The sequence below is a fragment of the Strix aluco genome, chromosome 19, assembly GCF_031877795.1.
Source record: "Strix aluco isolate bStrAlu1 chromosome 19, bStrAlu1.hap1, whole genome shotgun sequence".
Classification (NCBI taxonomy): Eukaryota; Metazoa; Chordata; class Aves; order Strigiformes; family Strigidae; genus Strix; species Strix aluco.
In genome coordinates this window covers 12,640,961-12,662,988 of record NC_133949.1, presented here as the reverse complement: position 1 = coordinate 12,662,988, position 22,028 = coordinate 12,640,961, and the positions used below count along the sequence as shown (strand labels likewise).

Genomic DNA, 22,028 nt, shown 5'->3' with positions numbered 1-22,028 from the left:
TTTGTCTTTGCTGAAAAATGCAGATGGAAAGAAAAAGAACATTAAAAATTGTGATTGAAATCTTTGGGGTCTGAGCAAATGTGCTGGACAGGTGTTTTCTTCCTTTTGATTTAAACGCATCCCAAAAAAGAGGGATTCTGGTCTCTGCGAGCAATGGGAAAACTGATCGCTCCTCACTCCAAAATCTCCCATAAAAGCCCTTTATGAAATTAGACGCCTTAGAAGGCGCTGGAGCAGTTTCCAGATGAACATGATCATTATTTCAGAGCTGCCGTGCAGCTCCTGGGCTAAAAACCACGCTGCCAATAACCGAGTTAGTGCAATTTGCAGGGGGGTGTGGGGGGTGTGTGTGGAACCTGTGGCACCTCCCAGCAGCCGCCTCTGAGGGCTGCGGGTGCCCCTACGGCCACTCCCGTGGGATCAGGGTCTGAGCGCAAGGGGTCTCGGTGCCTGGGGAGCGGTGCGAGGCTGCAGCCGGCCGTGCCTGGGATAAGCAGAGCTGCCCTGACTTCTGGAAATCTTGCTGCTCTTCATTTACTGGCAAAAAAACCCTCCCACTCTGGCCCGGCTTGATGCAAGTGATGATTTTTTTTGTGCCCTTCCAAGCTCTCGTTTCTGGGCTTGGCAGGTGAAATGGAGGTGTCTGAGCAGCCGAGGGGGCTCCGCAGCCCACCCTGCCTCGCACCGGCCTCAGACCTGAGGTTCTGCTGCAGCGCCAACGTCCAGAGCTGCAAATTCGCCTGCTAGGATGAAAAGGAGGTGTTTAACCAAAATTTTAACTGCTCTATAACTACAACACTATCAATAGCCACTGTATACAGGGGCCCTGCTTTTAAGGCACAGGTACTCTGCCCTCTCAGAAAGCCTGTCTGTTTTTAAGCCTCTCAAACCGTGCCGATCTGTGCAGTCCCCGATGGCATTGAAAACCTTTTCCCATGCCTGTATATCACAGCCTGTTTGTCCACGTTATTTACTTTTTAACTGCCTGCACACAGCGGGACAGAGCAGATAGGAGTATCTTATCAAGATCCTCCTCCGTAAAGGACTTTCCACCGGGCCGGGTGTGCTCAGCTTAATCAGCAACTGAACAATAGGCACATTGATGTGGTGGGGGGGGCCCGGGCTGCAGTCAGGGGGAAGCAAATCAGAAGGATCCCATGATATTTGGTGACGATAGAAAATGATTTCCAAACGATGGGAAATGCCAGGCTGCTCCCCACGGAGGAAACCACGAATCCACCGGGCACGGGAATCATGCTCACGGCAACACTTCCTTACGGTGGGATCAACGGGAGCCCTGGGAGCGGTCCGAGGGGGTCGGCTGCAGGGACGAACGCTGGCGGCACGTGGCTGAAGTCGCTGAGTTTTGATCAGCTTTTACAGCCCTGCTGCTGCTGCCCTTCGTGAACTGCTGAGCCACGAGCCGAGGTTTTCCCAGGGCTTCAGGAAGCTCCATGTGCTGCAACCGGCACAGGCTGATTTTCCCCTCCCCATGGGATCCAGATCCCAATGGCAGCCCCGTGGGGTCCCTGTGTTGGGAGAGGGAGGGCCCCGCCACTTCCCAGAGGCCTGAGCACAGGGAAACCCGTGTACTGTGGTCCTGGTGACCCCGTATCCCAGGCGGAGTCCCAGCAGGGTCCCCCCCAGCTCACCACCACCCCCAGTCATCCCTGTGCTCTCAAAGGCGAGCCCAGCCAAGTACTCGAGCCCACGTGCTCCCACCCAGACTGCGGCTCAGGACCGGGGGAGCTGCTCGGGCTGAGAGAAGGGAATGAACACAAGCTTTAACCTAGAAATTTTTGTGTGACGGTAGCACTAGCTGGTGTAATCAGCCCCAGCGGAGCAGGCGTGCAGAGGAACGCCTTCTGCCAAAGCCTTTTCTGACACAGCCCAAAGACAAACACTTCAGCTCATTTTCCTAAGCACAGCAGAGCTGCGGCCTGATGCTGCCGAACAGCATCCGCGTCTGCCACCCGCCCAGCTGCGGCCAAGAAAAGGCTTGTGGAGACTTGGACACCGTCACTCCGACGCTCAAACTCACGGCTGTAAATCTGGTGAAAGAAATAAACACCCGCGTCGCCTGGCGCAGGCTGCTCCTGCCCAAGGGCGGAGGGGGCAGGAGCGGCAGAGCGGTAGGAGAAAAGCAAATGAGTCATTAATTCTCCAAGCGAAAGAAACTCCTCCAACGTCACGCATCGTGTGGAAAAAAGGCACTACCTCTTAATTAATTTCAAAGGAAAAATTAGGCTCTCTCCAGCCGTTAAAGTCATCAGAAATGATCCGATTATTTAGGGGCACAAGGTCACCTCTGTGCAAGGGCACAGTGCGGGGCCCCGCTGCGAATGCAGATGCTGCCTGTGGAGAGTTACTTGCTGAAGCAGCTGAAGGTGGAAAAGCCAGAAAAGAGAGAAGCTGTAGGACAGAGCAGTGGAGACGGACAGCACGGAGCCCTGGGTCCGGCGTGTTTTGGGTGAGGTCCGTCCCAGCCCTGGGGTTTGCTGCGTGGCAGTTGTACGGAAAACACCCAGTAGATGGACATCAGTAACGATTTAATTCATTTTAGTGTCACACTCCAACACACAGCCAGAATTACACCTCGGCCAAAAAACATAAAAAGTGGCATTTTATACAGAAAAGAAAAAAAAAATCATCCTTTATTCCCCAGAGATGTAAACCCCAAACAGCTAACATACACATACAGACATGCCAAATCTGATAAATACCCAAGAGCCAGGAGACTAAACCCTTATACCGAAAGTAGAAAAATGTGGGCTTGCTCTCTAAAAGTGGAACAAACTGCGAACACCCAGACCTGTAGCATTCTTCAAAAACCAAAACTAAAAATTCATTTTTCCTTTTATTTCCTTTTATCTCCAGAATGAAATGTGGAGAATGAAACAGGGGAAGCCTTCGGGGAAAGACACACGATGATAACTTGAACATTGCCTTCAGTTATTCGTAATTTAGAGTCATCCATAGAGTAAAGAAAAATTAATCTATAAATTATTCATCCCTCCACGGGAATAATGAATCTCCGCAAACCCGTGTTCACCCCTCCCCAGCTATTGCATTTGATAACGTGTGAACCATCCTGCACATGCACCTCGAGATAATCTGTCCTTGGGGAACGGCCGTTTTTAATCCCAATGTGCTTTCAACCACCGTTCAGGAGAGGAAATAAATGAAGCAGCAGCGGACTCGGGAAGATTTGTAACGCTGGAGTAAACGTCCCTCCCCACAGCTGTTGCTGCTGCTGCTCTGCAATGGACATCACCCCTACAGCTCTCTGCACGCCGCAGCCAGCCCCCAAGCCTGAAAATACATCCTCAGGAGTTGGTGTTAGCGTACCTGTTAGTGCACACCTTGCTGCAGCAGCAGGATGGACAGAGCAGCGGCAGAAAACCTGACCAGTGAGGATTTAATCTCTGCAGACTTATCCTTTCTGCTTGAATCCTGTGATCAACTCCTGCCTGTTCAAGTGCAGGCTGACCTGCCGGTGGTGCAAAGAGAAAACAGGATTTTACCAACCAGGCATCAAATTTGCCCTCCCACAGCCCCGGGGCTGAGGAAAGGGAAGGGGACCAGCCTGCACCCAAGAGGGGACAGCGGTGAAGCACGAACAGGCAGAGACAGCGTGAGCCCAGGTTCTGCCTCACTCGAGGATTTCTCATTTCACCCTCCCTGGTCCCAGCGAAGCTCTGGGTTTGGGTGGGTGCAGCTCATTTTGCTGGAGCGTGGCTGATCCTCCCCCTGCCCAGATGCGCAGCAGCGAGTCCCACAATCCCTAGTGAGCACAGCCCCTATAAATATAGTCCTAAGGCCCAAACTTGACGTGGTGGGGAGCACGACCCTCCCAAGAAGGCATCTGACAGCATGATTGCTCCTCACCTGCCAAACTGGTACAGGACTTCTTTTTCCTGCACATGCAAGTGAAGCTTGAGTTAAAATAAAGCAGGCACGACTGGTTGATCTGCCCCTAAACCCGTACGGGATTCAATCATTCATGGTTGGGCATATGCCTTCAAAGTCCCCCAAAAAGGGTACAGAGGAGTTTGGGAAGAAATCTAGTGTTGCTAACAACGAGGCGATGTCTCCCTGCACTGCGACTCCTCAGGGAAGCTCACACATCCACCAACCCCAACCCTGCTCCACGCTGGCTTTGTGGTTGGACGCCAGCAGGAGCTGTCCCCCAGGAAGGGGGGCCTGGGCTATCTGAAATATTTCACCTCTGGTTCTCCTCCTCTCTGCACAGCTGAAGGTCAGAGGAGGAGGAGGAAGAGAGGAAGGCCCTCAAAGTCTGAGGCTGGTACAAGCATCCTGTCCCGGGAAGAAGCCCAGGCTCCCTGTTAAAGCCAATGTTTCCAGCATCTCTCCTGCCAAAGGGGCACACCCCTGCTCGGGCCACGCCGGCTGGCGCGAGAACGAGGGGCTGGTGCTGTTTGACACTTGCTCCATGAACGGCCCTTTGTGGAGAGAGGGCGAGATGCGGTGTGGGAACTCCCATCGGGGACAGCGGCCCAGTCCAGCACACGCGAGAGGAAAAACAAGCAGCTGGAGATGGGCTCTGCAGATGTCCAGGGTTTGGCCTTTAAGCTCTAACAGCGACCGGGGCTGCCGGCTTGTTGCCAGGAGGTTTGCCAAGGTGCAGAAGGGAGGAATTCAGCCCTTCCCTCCTGTTTTGAAAAGGATTTGCCTTGCTGTTTTACTGGTGGTTTACGCAGGCCAGTCCTGGGAGCAGGGGAGAAATCTGCTTTGGGGGTCTCTCGCAGGCATCTCATTAATTCAGTGGAGCTCCAGATGCCTGGATCCCAGCTGTGAAAAGGCTGGGGTGTTTTTGGTGGTGGTGATGGTTTGGGGTTGTTTCCCCCCCTACCCCCCCACTCCAATAAATAATGAAACAGAGGAACAGCTCTGCAACAGGGAGTGAGCAGTAATACCGAACTCTCAGGCAAAATCCTTGGTGCTGCAGCAGGAGCTCAGCCAGGCTGAATATCACAGCCAAATATTCTCTGAATCCACCTCAATTGTTTTTGTAGCTGCTGACTTCCAAGCACCTCTGTTTTCTTCACCATGTGGACCCAGCAATGTCCTGGGTTTCACTCCTGCTAAGCTGTCCAAGGGCAAACACCTTAGATTCTCCCTCGGTCTGAATGACGACGCAGCACCACAATGTACGATGCAGCACCACGATGTACGATGGCCAAGAGATCGCAGGGCAGGGGAGTGACGGGACAGGGATTTTTCAGCAGCGCACTGTAAATCTAAGTCTGACGAGCTTTGCTCCCAGTCACTGCAGCAGTCCTGAGCAACAGAATTTCCTCCTGCTCACTTAGAGCCTTTTTTTGATGAGTTTCTCCAGTTTCCGTATCCGAGAGGACTCCTGCTCAGGCGTAGGAGCGCTCAGTGAGAGGGAGCCGGTGTTCTCAGCTCCGGAGGGGGGGGCCGGGAGGCGCTGGCGGAAGAGGTCCAGCATGCTGCTCTGCTCACTCCTCTTCAGGCCCTGCGGGGGCACACAAGCAAAGCAAGATGGTTAAACTTCACTGATCTGGGAGCGGGTGTGCATGAGACCACCCGTTTCAAACCTCAACCTTTTGTTCACCCACCAAGAGCTCTGTGTAACCCTCTGGATGATCCCGAGACAACCGAGCTCACGCCCAGGAGCCAGAGCAGCTCTGAGCATGTGAAGTGAACTAAAAAGCTATTCTTCAGTAGCAACTCTACAGAGTACAGAGGATACACTTGCTTTAGGGTGCTCTTCCCACTCCCAAACCCCTCTTCTACATTTCTACTGAAAAAAAGTCACCAATAATCTCAATGCAGTGCTAGCGGACGAGCAGAAACTCTGTGGGACAGGTTCTAACCTTCATGTCTAGTATCTTCTGGAAAGTGTCAGTGCTGCAGTCAGCAAGGAGCTTGATGTAATTGTCGACAAACACAACTGGGGGCTCGTGTGGAGCCATAACCACCTGCCGGGAAAAGAAAAAAAGAGATCAGACAAATTCTATGAGTCAAAGCCAGTGCTCAGTCAACTCAGGCATACGTGTGACAGCAGGACTGGCTTCTCCTAAAATAAAATGCTTAAGGAACAAGGATGCTGTACGAGCTGCTAGTAACCGAGAGGTAAAGGTGAGTGAAGTAAAATAAGGAGCAGGAGGAGGACGGGGTCTCTCCACACAGCAGTGGTGCTCGGACCCAAGGGGCTGCGTGTCATGTTTCAAAGAGCTCAGGACTTTGTGCACCCGTGGGGTGGCAGGCACTGGCGCATTGTCAAAGCTCAAGATTTTATCTTGTTGTGTGGAGAAGACTAGATGAGGAGTCACTTCAGGGAGAAAGGCAGTGCTGGCGGTGGTGGGGACACTTAGAAAGTCCCCAGTGGATCAGATCAGGCAGCCTGGACGCAGTCCAGACCCTCACTTGGCTTGTGCATCCCTCTGGCTCCTGCTGCCTGCAGGCAGGGCGGAGGCAGCGTGTCACAGGGGAATCTGACAACACTCTGCAGTCGCTCCCTCCGTCCCAGGGACAGTGTGGGTCAGAGCAATCTGCTGCACAGTCCTCCGGCTTCAGACACAGAACCTGATGGGTGAGTGGTGCCACAGGAAGCTGCTCTGTCCTTTGGGGCAGCTCCTCTTGTACGCTCCTCTGGGGAGAGCGGGATGCAGTGGGTGAAGCCCTGCTGACGTCTGCCCCGGAGCTCACACCCTTAGCCCCAGCAACGGTCAGGTCAGGAAAAAAAATTAAAATAGCCTTGAAGCTGGAAAGATGATTATTCATTGTTATACTTTCCTTACAGAAGCAGTGAGCTCCACAGAGAACACATTTTTGATAATGCTGGGCAGCGAACCCATCTTTCTGGGGAAGTGTGTGTGTGTGTGTGTGAACACGTGTGTGTGTGTGTGTGTGTGTGTGTGAACACGTGTGTGTGTGTGTGTGTGTGTGAACGTGTGTGTGTGAACGTGTGTGTGTGTGAACGCGTGCCTGCACACAGGGCAGAAACAGCACAGGACCAGACTCTTCCCTGTCTTTGAAAACATTTCCATATGTTTCCATCGACCCAGCTCACCCCACACTGCAGTCTGTCACCAAGACATTTCTTTCTTTCCCTGCATTTCAGACCAATGAAACATCATAGCCATGTATACACTTATAAATCCTTAATTTACAGCCCTTGTAAAAATCTTCTGCCAAGATGAAAAGCTGGAACTTCAGACAGTGTAGCCAGAGGAGAAAGGAAACAGCTCTGCAGGACGTGCGTGCCCTGACACCCTCCTCCCTGCTTGCACCTGCACTTTTGTAGGGCTTAGCTGAATTAATTTGTTTGTGCCATCTACGGGCACAATGATATTCCTACTGGAGTAGCTGCACTGGTATAAGCCCAGGCACGCTACTGTGTGGTGGGATCGTTGTAGGCAGCAGAGGCACCGCTTCTGAACCATCTCGGTATGAGGTAGGAGAGCCCTGAAAACACCGAGGACTGTATTGGCCTGTACTTCTGATGGGGTAAAATAGCTCTTAGGGAAAGGACTCTTTAATGTACAATTTGGAAACAGCAGAGAGAGTCTGGGCACTGATAAAAAGAGACAATCCACAAGGCAAACAGAATGGCCGGAGGTGACCAGCCAGCTCTGGGCTCCTGCGAGGAAACCTTCCTACAGAGATACTGGTGCCAGGCCCTTCCGAGAGCCTTTTTTTCTCTCCCAAACCCAAGAGATGGGTACTGACACCAGCCCCAAATGCTGTGTGTGGGTTACCTAGACTCAGGGTGATCTATTCAGTCACCACAATTAACCAACCTGTCCCAGCCAACCATTCAGCCCCACCACCTGCTGATTACAAGGGGCACTATAAAACAGCTCTGCGGAGCACTGCACGCTGTAAGCATGTCGCTGTTTAATTCCTAGTTACAGTGACATGGAGCCCTCGCTTGAGGCCAGCAGAAGGGCTTTATGCAGCAGCACGGCAGGCACGGGATGCCTGAAAAAGCAGTCGTGCTGCTGCTGCACAGCCTGCAGACCCGCAGTGCTCCGCAGCCTGCGCTCCCTGCCCGGGGCATGGGGCTCAAAAACCATCCTTCTCCCATTCTGCTTTCATCTCAATCCCAATGTGACAAATTAACTCCGTAACTTTTCCAATTCACATATATGCTCCAAGGAAAGACCTGTTTCTGTATGCAACAGGCACCAATCTTCCCTGCTCCTCTGTGAGCAGTACCAGGGTATTTTTCTTCAGGTCATTTCTAAGAAAATTTAGACTTGCTTTAATGTATCTACCAACATCTCAGTCATCTTACTCCAAAAGCATGGACATGCAGAACTAATTCTGAATTCAGAATGCAAACTCAGCCGTGACATTACCTTGGGCATGGGAGCAAAGCCACACTGAGCAGCAGGCAAGCACGGAGAGCCCAGGCTCCACATCCCCTCCTCGCCTTGGCTGCGGTTCACAGGAGGCTCTGGCTGGCAGCTGCCTGTCCTGCCTGACCCCAGGTCCCACTAATTCACTCACAGGAACATCCTCACAGCATTGTTGGCGAGCAGGGGACAATCCCATCGCCCAGGAGGGTATGACTGCACAGCTTCCATGGCTTCTCTGGGGATCAAACCTAACTTCTTACTCCAGCAACAGAGGGGAAGGGGAGATGGCTTTGCTTGTTACTTTTTATGAAGACAACACACTGCTTTTGGGTCATTTTCCAGGCACCGGGTCTGGAAAATGAAAAAGGACTCTGGTGAATACAGTAACTCAGACATGTTTGCACTGGCTGTTACACTAGACAGTAAACAGGTGACTCAAGCACGGCTTGGCTCCCCAGCACGATGGAGTCTGCACAAAGGCCTGGAGTAACCTGAACTGGAGGGTTTGCCCTGCGGCAGACACTTACGGATGCTAGCTCTGATTTTCACAAGCTCCTGAGGGAATCCGGTGCCCCAGCTCTCCTAGTAAGCAAAACTTGAGCCCTCGGTTACCTTGAAAAATGAGGATGAAAACTCAAATGCAATGTTAAAAGAGAGTGGGGGCAAAACCAAGGCAAATAAGCCAGTTCTGTAGAACAGCTGGCAGCACACCCGGAGAGGCTCGCATACGTTCATGTGCAATAGCAGATTGCTGTGTTCAAAGGAAGGGCCCCCTGGAATTTGCTCGCTCTGATTCCCAGTCCAGCAGTCTGGCTGGCAGGTTATCAAAAGTCTTGAGTTACCTTCAGGATCATTTCAGCCCGAGTCATGCCTTTCACCACTATCTTTGTGTAGCTGGCAGGAGCCTTCCTCACCACCTGGGACCCAATGGAGGGCAGATCCAGGAGAACCATCTTCAGAGAGTGAGTATCCAGCAGCAGCTGCAATAATTAATCACACCCTGTTATTCAGGTCCCTTTTACCAAGCTCCACTAGCTTCTATAATGCAACATCCTTAAAAGTTTAACACTTCCCACAGTGGAAAAAGCCCGGGGAATTGGACTGCGGGAACAGGAGGGACTGACCAACGTAACGACACTTCAAGGAGATACAATCACCCGTGGCTACGTATCAGCACCGTTGGTTGACTGTAACAGAGCACTGCTCTGCTGGCTTGAAATGACTTATAGCAGCTCAACATCTGGCACATAAGGCATGGATTTGCCTTTCCAGTCCTCTTCCCCTTGACAGGATACAGTGAAACAATCTCAATTACCTGTAGCTGTATCATTATTTGGATACTGAGGTCAAATGAATTAACACCATGCTTCCTCCTGCACCCAACCACCCATTACGTCAGGTTTTCTGCATTTACTCAACCACTTGATTCTTTTTTTCTCTTTAAAAAGAAAACCGCAACGCAATACAGCTACACTGAGAACTGCTCAATATCCTGTGCTCACTGGTACACTGAAACTCACAGTCTGTATGTTGTTTTCTACTAGACCAGCGACTAAATAAGCAGCAGCCACAAAATTCAGCCCATCAGACAAGCACTGTCTGATGACAAAATGCTGCAGGGCTTAGAGTTTCTTAGAGCAAAATTGCCCCAAATACTGCACTCTTCTGATTGCACGAGGTACGTTTAAAGAGGTGAGACAAGACCGGTGAAGGACAGAAATCTGAAATCAAGCTAGATGAAGATGAGCACAATTTATTTTCACAGCAGCAAGTGTGAAAGCCCACTGGGCTGTCGGCACACCAGTGTATTTCCTGCTGAAGGGCTCTCAGGAGCAGGTGGAAGCCTGTTCTGGAGCGACACACGTTATGGGCACTGCAGAACCCCCCCAGTCACCGTGACCAAATGAACATTTATGGTACGGCTTCCAGCACACGTGGGAATTCAGTTCAAATACAAAGGACTGAGCTGAGGAGGAGGCCATGGGTCACACCAGCTCAAATCTGGACCCTGTTATCTGCGGCAGCGTATCGTTGCTGTGTGCTGCCTGTTTCAGGGTTTGCATGAGATGAACTGATGCCATCAATCTCCTCCTGGGAAGCCAGGAAACCACAGCACAAACGGGCAGCTCTGTGCACCCCGGAGCCTGGTGTCAGCTCAGGCTCATAGCTGGATTCCTGCTGGATCCCATAGATGGAAGATTTTTCCATGGTTCCCATGTAAATTCACTCATGTTTTGTGCACTCTGCAGCCTTTCCCACAGACGCAGCACTCGCAGGCTCTATCCCCTCACCCTATTTCCCCGTTACCCGTTCGAGGTCCCTGACATTGCTAACTCACTGCCAAAGCTTGCAGAGACAGAAAATTGTTGTTAAGTCAGAGACACAAACACAGAAAGTGAAACTCCACTGAACACCTCTGTAAATGCCACCCTAGTGTCCAGATTTCAAACATGATTATTAGCAAACAGCAGGAAAAGCTGTGTTTCGGACCGGGAAGGCCGGGAAAGCATATTCCACAGCAACATTTGCACCAGGGCAGAAAAACTGGTATGGAAAGGTGCTGGTGGGTGACCAGAGAGGCGTTCAAAAGATGCTAAGGCAACCGAGGACCTACATGCTGCAGAGAGAGAGGAGATCAGCTTCTGCAGGCCTCTGTACATCTAACCCCAGGAAGGTATGTCCCACTTATAATGAGATCTATCACTGTGAATCAGGCTAACAAAAACCTTCCCAGTCTGCTTTAAAGAAGCAAATTGGGCCTGTTATTCCAATACAGTAATATTAAAACCTTTTAACATTAGACACAAGCTCACTGCTGGCAATGGGCTAATCACTTTAGACGCTTATTTAAAAGAAGACTTCATTTAATCACTCTCAGGTTATTGCTCATCGCACAAGACGAGCAGGACCCACGCTTCACTCGTTTGCTTTTCATTAAGAAAGAGGAAGGTTTTGATGTAAAGCTCCTGTTTCATTTTGCAGACACACACTGCTCAGAACCCATCTTTGATGCTTAAAACCCAAGCAGTTTTCAAGGCACCAATTTGAAGTTCACAGCAGTCCCATTAGGCATGATTCTGATTTTTTTTTTTTTTTTTTTAATTAGCCCACAGGGAAGCAGCTGTATGTGAAGGGGACAGCTGAAAGCTTGCTTCATCCAAACCTCGTCCTCACAGAGTAGCAGGGTCCCAGCCCAAGGCAGGGGTGGGAGATGGAGGGTCACAGCCCTGCAGCTGCACCCATGGTCTCAAGGCAATAAATACCCTGAGCTGCCCACAGGCAATAAATACCCACCCACAGGCAACTCGGGGCAGGGGCTCCTGTCAAGGGGCAGCATTAATTCAAGTGGCAATAATTCAGCATCCTTCCTTCCCTGAGATTGTGTCTCACTGTCTTGTCTATCTACAGCTCTCAAAGTGCAACAGGGAGGCAGATTACTGGGAGAAAGCTGGGGGGTCCTGAGCCCCAGATGCTGGGTTGTCACTTCCCTGGGTCTCAGCTACTGAGTCGCAGAGGTGGGGACGGCTCCTCCCCACCAGGCACCGGTGTCTTGACGTGTGTTTGCAACGCCTGCGAAGCGAGGCCTGGAAGGCATTTATGCAGGAAAGAATCTGTCCTGTCTTCAGGCTCTGCAGCATCACTTGCCTAGCGAGATTCAAAACTCTCACCAAACCCGGGGCCTCCATTTAGCAATTTTTGGGGACAGAATAGAGAAAACACTGCCCTACGTCTCCACAACCCCATCCTTCCCGCATGGCTCATGCCATCATCACAGGCACATGGCAGAGCCCTGCCGTCACGGGGAACGCGTAGGAACCAACCTGCGCTCAGCATACACGCTGTCATGGGAGACCAAGCACTCTGGGTGCTATATATTCAACACTTAAAAAAAAAAAAAAAATAGCCTTGGTTGCTTAAACTACGTGAGCTGAGAAACTGCCTGGACACTTGGTGTTTTGGGTCAGCGGTTTTGTTTTTTCAGGGTTTTTTTTTTGTAAAGTTTTCCTGTGGTCTCACTTCCCCTCCAAATAACGCTCCCTACATCAATTCCTTTCAAGGAGCAGACATATGTATGAATAAAGGATTAAAGCTATTACTGCACAGGCCCTCTTCATGGTCCACCCTCCACCCTGGCACTTCTTGAAGGGGAGGAAAGTGGAAGCACATCTCATCCAGCAACTACAGGTTGACCATGCCCCAGCTCTTCTGAGCAGAGAAGCAACAGCTTGAGTTTAACCCTGGGAGAAGGCACAGTAGCAGCAGAGGGAGATTTGGGAAAGGATGGGACAGAAAAACAACAGTCTTCTAAGAAGGATACAGGAGCTTCTTGTAAGAGTTTCTACCATGAGCAACTTAATTTCCCTTTGTGCAAGCACACTGAAGACTGAATCTCATTGTGACACCTTAAGCGGTTTGTTGTTCCTGTGCTACTGTTAATTTGACTGACAAAGAGCTCACCCTCTTGGGAAGGTGCCTAGGACTCCTCTCCCAGGACAGGTTTAATTGCAACAGGATCACTGTAAACCTGCTTCCACTCTGCCCTGTACCAGAGTGTATCCCTGCTGCCTCAGCTGTACCAGAATTTAGGGCACATAACTCAGCTCTCTGTTCCTTTTTAAGAAAAACTGCCTCGACTTCTTGGAATGCATATGTGATGAAATATTACAGCCAATGCAACTACTTTTTCTTACCTGTTCTGCGCCCACCATGCTAATAGGTTTGCACTTGAAGAGATGGTTAATGAACTTGGGAATGAAGGAGCTGTAGAGAAGAGATAGAAAATGACACAATTATATGTCAGTATTTGGAGTCTTCTATGGTAACAAAGCATGCAAAAACAAACCAGGATGGCTTTCCAAAAAGACACTGTAAGTGCCTGGTTCTCAAGCTGACTCCAGCCACATCAAGTACACTAAATAACAAACAAACCAACGCTGGGTACAATTCCACTGCTTTAATCCACGCTGATCTCTAAGTTAATTGAGAAGTTGCACACATACTCCATGTAAATAAATTGCTATAAACTATATATGAAGTATTACAGTACAAGGTCAAGAACAAGCAAACAAGCTGTTGTACCTAATAAAACCAGCCACACGCCAGGATTAGTATAGTATTCATGGAGTGGAAGTATCTTGACTGTATCCAGAATCTACATTTTACTGCATACTAGTAATTCCATAACATGCATATTACACACCGAACTTGAGGTCCAGCCAAGGCTGGAGGTCTGCTGGGCCCTGGACATTCACACAGAAAGGCACTCTTCCAGAAAGCTTCTGGCCAACACAATCAAAGACAAGAAAAAGTTTTGTGAAAAGGAGAACACCATTACCCTATTTTAGTAACGTGGACTTCAGGCTCAGAAAAGCGACTAAGTTATGTACACTCAACCAGGGCGAATCTGGCAAAGATAGAAGCCCAATATTCGCCACCTTGGACAATGCACTCCAGAGCGACAACTTTGGTCTTAGCTTTTTGCTTCTTGACTTTAGGCTTTGTGGCAGTTTCATTCTTCGGTGGAGAAGCAGATGCTCCCTTCCTGCAGAAGCGCTGGCTGAGCACCTGCAAGCCAAGCTCCTGCCCCAGCTACTCTACCAACACACAGCACCAGGAAAACTCAGGAGCCGAACGTGAAGAGAGTGGCCAACATGAGCAACACAAACTCCATCTGTCAGGACTACACCACCCATACTCTTGTCTTCCTTTTGCTGCCTGGTATTTTAATGTACTCTGCTTCTTTCACACGGCCTTCTTTGGCTGAATGCCTACAAGGCTCATGTTTCCAGGACCTTCTCCACGACCTGGTGGCAGGTCTTGGATTTTAATGGTTCTGTCTTCGTTCATATAAGCCGGTCTGTTTTCTGTCCTTTTCAATGAGGTGCTGTTTATGGTGATGATCTAAATTCAGCGTGGTTTCCCCCTTGCATCTGTCAAGCTATTTCTTTCCTTCCCACGAAGCAAGGAGCATGGACATCATCTTGTTTGTCCTGCCACCTGTTTTCCAAGCCAGGACATTTATTTTTTGCCCTTTCTCATGGAAGAATGACAAAAGCGTAACTCAGGCACAGAGCATGCCAAGCTGCTGAGCAAATTGAAAGAAATGGTTGGAGGAAAGAGTCCTTCCAAGCGAAGCCTCCTTCCCTTCCCCTTCCCTCAGACACAGCCATGACCTTTCTCAGTGAATCATCTTTTCCTGGAGAGGCGTCAAGGAGAACAATTTCAAACTACTAGTGAGAACCAGCTACTGGGCTGCCCCAAACAGCTTTGAATTTGGCCACCAGAGAAACAACCTTGGCAACAAAATACAAATAAGAGGAGGAAAACAAGCCCTGTCTCCTCCTGCACAAAAGCATTACAGCAGAGACGTAACTTATCTGTTTTAGAAGTCCATTTTTCAGGTGTATAAGTAATTCCCAGAGGGCAATTAGAGAATGCCAAGTACAGCTGGAGCTTAGGTGATCCTATAAAGTGATCCGTCGGTAGCAGCTCTGGATGCAGCAGCGCTCTACAACTGGAAGAGTGCGAGAGATTAATTGCACCTTTGATCTCGCACGTAGGTCCAACTCTCCCACCTCTGTGAGGTCAGGCGTGGAGCTAACGCTCATGTTGTGGATGAGAAACAGGGTGAGCCTTTCCTTCTGCAAGGTGGCAGATCGGCAGCCAAAGGACCCCCTCCCCTCTTTTTTTTTTAATCTTCTATATAACCACATGGCCTCCCATAGACAGCATTCTGTCTTGCATGAAACAATTCCCAGGCCCCTTAGGATGGCCACCCACAATCAGTGCAGAAGGGTAAAGCGACCTTCCATCCCCACATGCCTGTTATTTCACGCTGCCTTATTGGAAACAGCTTCTCAATTCCAGCAGGACAGACAAGACAAACCGTAAGATCCAAGGGCTGTTCTGGTACTTTTCTTTTTTTTTTGGACTAGCAGAGACCATCAAGAGCAGTTAACTGAAAAATTCACTTGAGTCTCTTGCCTAGGCTGGACTCAGTGCTGGCTCCCTTTGCATACAGCAGGCAACCCTCATGCGAATAATACGTGCGTATTCAATGGTAATGCTCTGCACGAGGTTTTGTACTCTAAATGCCTTTACTCCCTGCACATCCACAGAGCTAGACTGGATGCCAGAATTCATTTACAGTTTCAGCTATAAAACTGAATCCAGAAAACCCTCCATAGAAGCAGACAAGTCCCCCGTGTAATAATAATAAAGCAGTGCAAGACAGATTAGGAACCTAAAGCACAGAAACCACAGCATCTGAGAGGCTCCCATCCAAGAGGAGTGGCTCTGCCAAAGCCAGTGTTTTCCTAATCCCCTGCACTGGTGATGCATCAAACACAATGCCTTGCTAAGCGAGGCAGACAGAGATGTAACCACAGTCTGTCTGTCTGATGGGAGATGAGCTACTGCAGGACATCATCCAAAGCATCCTGGTGTCACTGAGTCACCACAGCTGAGAAGGGTTTTGCTTTACACCACCCTCTGAGGTGGTGACCAGCCCTTGCAGGCTCGCCCAGGCTTAGCTCAGCCCACTGCTTTGAAACCTCCAGAAGCCTCCTCATCACGATCTTCTTCCACCTAACAGCTCCCACTAAAAGCACGATGCAAAGGCCAGAGCAACTGGGAGGATGCCTGCTGCAGTTACCCACCACGCCTGGCTGTTCATGACGGACGAGCCACTTTTCTGGTGAGGGGGAGAGCTGTTTGTTTTTCCTGTCTCTCGGTTCTAATCTCTTCCTCATTGAGGTCAGGTCACAGACTTCCCAAACACATCTCGGCCTAGCAGCCACGGCTTCACCACTGTGGTTTTTGATTTCAAAGGATACAGACCAAGGTGCAGGGAGAACAGAGCCCCTCACCCTGCCTGCGAGTGCCTCCTGGAAAGCTTCTCACCATTTCAAGGGAGTGAGGGTTGCATATTGGTCAAAACAAAGCAAAAATGACAAATTAGGTTAGAGAATTGATGCAATTTCTGATGGCCATTTTTCTTCTTCCAGACTTGGCTCAGATCCCTCAGTTTTAAATTTAGTGACTTTAGATGCCTTCTCCCCTGTGGTCCTGTAACTCAACACGAGCGCTTTATACAATCCATTAGAGCTGAGAAGTGGCTGGCAGTTCAAAAAGATACAGGCATTACCATACGGAGAAGCACAATGCCTGTTAAAAGGATTTTCAGCGTTGTGGAGCACACAAAAGGCCAGGTATTTATATCGGGCAGGCCAGCATATTCCGTAAGAATTCAGAGCTTCAAAAATACAAATGTTTGTACACATTAAAGTGTCATAAGCATTTTAAGATCAGTGCACCCTTACCACTGGGCTAGTTCTCCTTAAAACCGAGTTGTACAGAAGGACTCTAAATATGATCCAGCAAAAACAATCTTCAGGAACCACATTTTCACTTCTACACCTGATCCATGGAACAGTGAATTCAGGACTGTCTCTTAGTTTTAATGTGCTGTAGATCAGAGCTGTAGTTGTCTTTAAAAAGGTTTTGAAGTGGAGTGGTAGTTTTGCAGTTTCTCCGCTCTTCTGTGGGACAAGCTGTGATGAAGGCACCCAGCTTAGATGTGAACTTCTCTCAAATGTGAGAGCTGGGTACTTTATCCGGAGTTTACTTGGTATGTGCTTAGCAATAAAGTTAAAAGGGAGGCAAATAAGCTGAGGTATTAAGAGTGTGCTGTGAACAGCTGAGTAAATGGGGTTTTTTATTTATCACCATGTTAGCGATTATAAAATTCAAGCGTAACCACATAGAAAGCTTAAGTGCAATAAATTTTCACTGAGACAGCATTTCAAACAGTGATTATGGGCAACGTCATAATATGATTTATCAGTAACTGCTCCTTAATGCAAACTAATGAGTACCCTGAGATAGAAAGGGGGAACGAAACTCTCAGGCCAGCCTCCCGGCTGCGAAGGCTAACAGTTCTCAGGGGAGGCTGCTGCATCCTTCCCTGCTGAAGCAGGAGCTGAAGCTCCAGTCTCAAACCCACACAGTAACTGCCGGGCCATATAGTTTATTTCAGGATGATTAGCTTATTACAGATGAATGAAACGTTAAGGTATTTTAGTGCGACACATGATACGCATGGTCCCGCTCCCAAGTCTACCAGCATAGTCACATGCAACACCAAAAGCAGAAGCTACAATTGGCAGAGTCCTCCTGAGGGTTTTTCTTGGGGCACTGGCATGTAAAGCTCAGCTGGCCACAGGCAAGCAGGGAAGAGTTCAAAGTATCTTCCCAAAGAACTGAATTTTTGTTTTGGACACACAGCTTCAAAGTTTGGATGTCCAAGAGATGCTGGAGAGCTGCACCCTCAACCCTGAACCCAGAGGCAAGGGGCATTTCTGTCTCATCTTCCAGTTCTTCCATGCTGCTCAACTTTAAGTGATCTGCCAGGAAGACACTCATAATATCCTCCAAAATCTGGATGTATACTTCTCCTCCTGAATGAATTGTTTTTACACAGAAAAGCAGCTTTTAGACTGTAAAGGTAGAATATAGTCATCACACATGCCCTCCTTACAGTGCTATAGCTATTATAAAAGTTATTTTGAGGCAGATGATACACCAAATTTCTCAGTACCTGCAAGCACCGCAGCCTCTTATCACTGGAAGAAAAGTAAGTCCCCATAGCAAGACTCGTGCCTACATTCAAAACTTTTTAAAGATATCCAACCCAAAACCTTCTGTACTTGGCTAACAGTAGACAGGGATCATCACAGTATTTTATGGGGTGGTTTAGGCACGTGAGGAGGAACCAATCAATACAAACATCTGAGAAAATTTGCCTCAGCAGAAAACTTGACAAGAAATTGAAGTATCTTTTAACCTTTCCAGCAGCTGCTGGTATTTGCTGTTCTACTCCACCTCCCTCTGTGGTCTCCTTGGATGGAGAGGGTCTTCACCCAGACACTAACAGCCACTGATGCTGCACGCTAGAAAGCAAATAGTTTATCATGTACAAACAGGCTAGTGGGAACCAGAGACCTCGGCAAACTCTGTGCCACGTCGGTAACTTACTTTGCAAATTTTATACAGAACTGAGTGAAATACTTTCTCGTGGAGGCCAGATTGTCACGGATGATAGGGACGTTCTGCTTAATGTGGAGAATCACTGAGGTGACATAAGGACTCTGGTCACCGACGTGTTCCACGTTCTGCCACTGCATCTGCACAAAGGGGAAAAAACAACCAAAAAGACTGTTTAATTCATTAAGATTCAAGCAATAGGTAAGGAAAACTGCGCAAACTTCCTGCCAAAAGATCTCTAAGGAATCATCAAGAGACTGCCTCTGCAATTCACCACCAAGGTCAAGTTCTTCGTCACTACACTGATTGAGCAAAGCTCTTCCACAAGAAGATACAAAGAAAACCCAGAACGGCCCTTTTTGCACCAGAGCAGAGAGTGATTGTGACCAGTAACCTACACAGATGAGGACCACTAGGATTCAAAAAAGCTTTTGGAGCATGCCAGACTGCCTTAATATTTAACAGTTTCCAGTTTGCTGGGATGAAGTGCCCATATAAATCCTGATTACAGGCATTTGAGAAAATATCTGCAAGCTTGCAAAGTCTGGATTCCTGTATGGCAGCCAAGACTTTAATACTGGTGAGACTGATGACAGATAGATGGAAGAGGTAGAAATAGTCTTAAAGTCCAAAGCACTCTACACCAGTGTAGCTCACACTGAAAACAATTCTGGTGTATAAGCTAGGATGCCAACTTCAGCTCATCCCAAATACACGTCAAAAATACAAAACAAGAAGAGTTACTCAACCTCCCATTTTGTTTTCACTTAACGTCAGCAGAAATGCAACAGAATAGCCCCGGTGAGCCAGATGGGCAATTCCCTTGACTTTCTCTGAGCCTTATTTGCAGTACAGAGGGAGTACACAGTGTAAGTCATGTGAAAAACAAAGAGGTAATTGGGTAAGGCCTGGCCAAGTGTCCCTGTGTATAACAAAGTCTCACTGAGGAACACAAGCATCCAGAAAAGCACTCTTAGCTCTGCTAATGTTCAGAGACTACGCACTCTGCCATGTGCTCCAACTGACTGTTTGGAGATACTGTTCCTCACGCTGGAGATGAAACAGGAGGAAACCAGCTGTGAAATGAGGGTAGAAAACTGGGCACGTGCAGAAGACAAGTTTTTTCTTTTGAGGGGGTGTTTGTCCTCAAACTTGTTTTCTCAAGATCTAGATTTTGCATGTAAAGTTTTTTATTCCTGGTTTTAATTTAATTACTGCTACTTTGTCCACTGCAACCCAGCTGATTCAGTTCCATCCAAACAACATGCAGCCTAAGTGACTTAATGGGCAAGAGAAGCCAAATTCTTTGCAAAACCGCAGTGTCTGAGAGAGTCTACATGTATCCTACCAAAACTGTCTTTATTTAAACCAACCAACCAAACCCCAACCTCTCACATCACTGGGGTAGCTAGAAGGAATATCTCTCTCATCACCTGCTCTACAGGTTTTCCATTCCATCTTACTTCCATTTGGAAGGTTCCTCAAGAGAGAACTGCTTTTCTGCTCCTCACGGTACTTGTCATACCGGAAGAAAATACTTTGTGCCTGTCTCCCTGATGGACTCACACATTCCCAGCGCTGGTCCTTCTTGACAGACAGCGATCCTCAACCAACGGACTATCCCCACGTAGTGGGAACGGCCAGAAAGTGGGACGGGACTGCTGAGTTGAATTATTGCAACAACAATAAAACAGTAGCTTTTTCATTTGGTTGGTCTTCATTCCAAAAGCAGTGCTTTACAACCAAACCTTTAAAGCACGAACAGTAAAAATAGCCCTTTGTGTGTGTGTGTGGGTGTGTTTCACCCGAAAAAAAAAAAACAGTAGCTGCAGTGAAAGACACAGTAGACATACTGAAAAGTCATCAAAAGAAATATGAGCCCAACTCTTCTGGTAAAGCTTTGTTCTTGTCATTTTAAATTTATTCCTCTTTTTCCCTTGTCCTATGTTTTTCTTGGGATATCCACATAGTTTACATACACAAGCTGAAAATGAGCCTGAAGAACAGCAGCAGCAAGGCCTCGCACTCACCGGCCAAAGGGAGAAGCCCAGCGCGGGGGGCGGCCCGGCAGCAGCCGAAAGGCACCTGCACGCCAGGACACGGGGCCACGCGGCTGCCCGCAAGGGCAGGGCCGGGGTTTGAAGACTCAGTGCTACCTTCAGAGCTGGTTTTCACAACAAAACCCACAAGGACCCTCGAGATTTTAGGGCGCTTTCTTAAAAAGGGGAGGAGAAGAGAGAAACCCTGAGCAAAACTGGGGTGGTGTGGCTAAGAGCTGCACTACCTTCTGGGCATAGTGGAGGCTCCAGAGCGCTCCTGGCTCTGCCTGGCTGGCGGTGTCCATGTCCCCACATGTCCCTGTGTCCCCAGAGAGCTGCAAGTGGGGTGGCAAGGCCAAACCAGGAACCACCAGGTCCCTCCTCCACGTTCAGCACGGACATGGGTCTCTACCAAAGGGGTTGTTTCATGATTTAATGGAGGACAAATCAGCCTCCACGGCTCCCCGTGCTCAGTAGCACCCCACTGCCAGCTTATCGTTACAGGCTCCGTACGGGGCACGGGGAGCATCCGTAAGCACCAGGCCAGCACCTTCCCCCCTGACCTCATGTTGCTCATGCAGGAAGAGGTGGGAGGGGAGAGGAAAGCCAGTGGGTGTTGCAGGCAGCAGATATTGCTGCCTTTGAAACTGCCTCCCTTGTTTTCTGACACGAGTTTTGGGTTGCACTGTTGCACGCTGCACCTTGTCTGAGAGCTAAAATGCACTCATGCTGACTTCTAATTAGCAGCTGGCAGCTCTGATTGCTCTGCTTTTGGGGTTTTCCTTGTATGTATTGGAGAGATTATTTGAGCTCTGTGTTTAAGGGCTTGCTGTTGTCCACTCAATTGTAAGGAAGTAGGAAATTGCAGCTGTGCCAAAAGGTTTTAGCAAAATATAAAAAACCAGCAAGTGATCAACATGAGTCACTAAAATGTCCCCCAGCCCCACTTACAAGCACAGTTTTACATATAAATCGATGTTTAATTCGCAAGTAAATCAAACCTTATCCAGTGCAATCCATAAACTTAATTGGGGCAAAAATATCCCATGCAGATTAGCGGTTCCCTCAACCCAACAATTAAAAAAAAAAGCACCCCAGGCAATTTAAGCACCTGCTACAGATCAGTACAACACATTCACAGCACTTTGTTATCCAGAATATGACAACAGGGGTTTAGGGCAAATTCCTCTCCCACCCCACATCCCAGCTCCCCATCCTACAGCCGTGTTTAATCATTCTACACCTGCTGTAAAGTTTGAGTAAAGATTAGCACCTACAAATTTTGTAATATGGGGCCTTCTCGTCATTTACCATTTTTTCCAGAACACACAAGGTAAAGAATCAGTGAAACTGAGCCCCATTCCCAGCTGAAAGCAATATTCACGATGCCATTTTCTGTGTTAAATCTCTCAAAGTGGCCAGCAGCCAAAGTGGATTTAGAGGTTTAAGTATTTCTTAATTTACCTCTATATTTACCGAACATTTTTGCAAGGAAAAAAAAAAGAAGTCAGACTCCAATAAAGGACTGGGAATGTTGAATCTTGGAGGACACCAGAGTGAAGTAAATGAAAAGAAGCTAAACAAAGAAGAGCCC

At 48.6% G+C, this 22,028-nt stretch overlaps 1 protein-coding gene across 4 annotated transcripts in view; it reads right to left on the bottom strand.

The window, feature by feature from the left end:
• The window catches only part of VPS53 (VPS53 subunit of GARP complex), a 74,209-nt gene that overhangs the window by 3,088 nt on the left and 49,093 nt on the right, over positions 1–22,028 (bottom strand). The window contains exons 18-23 of one of the 4 annotated variants that reach the window (XR_012625780.1): positions 18,387–18,535; positions 13,043–13,112; positions 9,194–9,331; positions 5,862–5,966; positions 4,938–5,500; positions 2,533–3,490 (exon numbers count right to left, since the gene is read on the bottom strand). Coding sequence is in view for 1 of the 4 variants with exons in the window: in XM_074845470.1 (XP_074701571.1) it covers positions 5,330–5,500; positions 5,862–5,966; positions 9,194–9,331; positions 13,043–13,112; positions 18,387–18,535 (633 nt within the window). In the remaining 3 variants the exon portion in view is untranslated. Of the gene's footprint in view, positions 1–2,532; positions 5,501–5,861; positions 5,967–9,193; positions 9,332–13,042; positions 13,113–18,195; positions 18,302–18,386; positions 18,536–22,028 lie in introns of those variants that run through there. The other 3 variants (XR_012625779.1, XM_074845470.1, XR_012625781.1) reach the window with 3 other exon arrangements.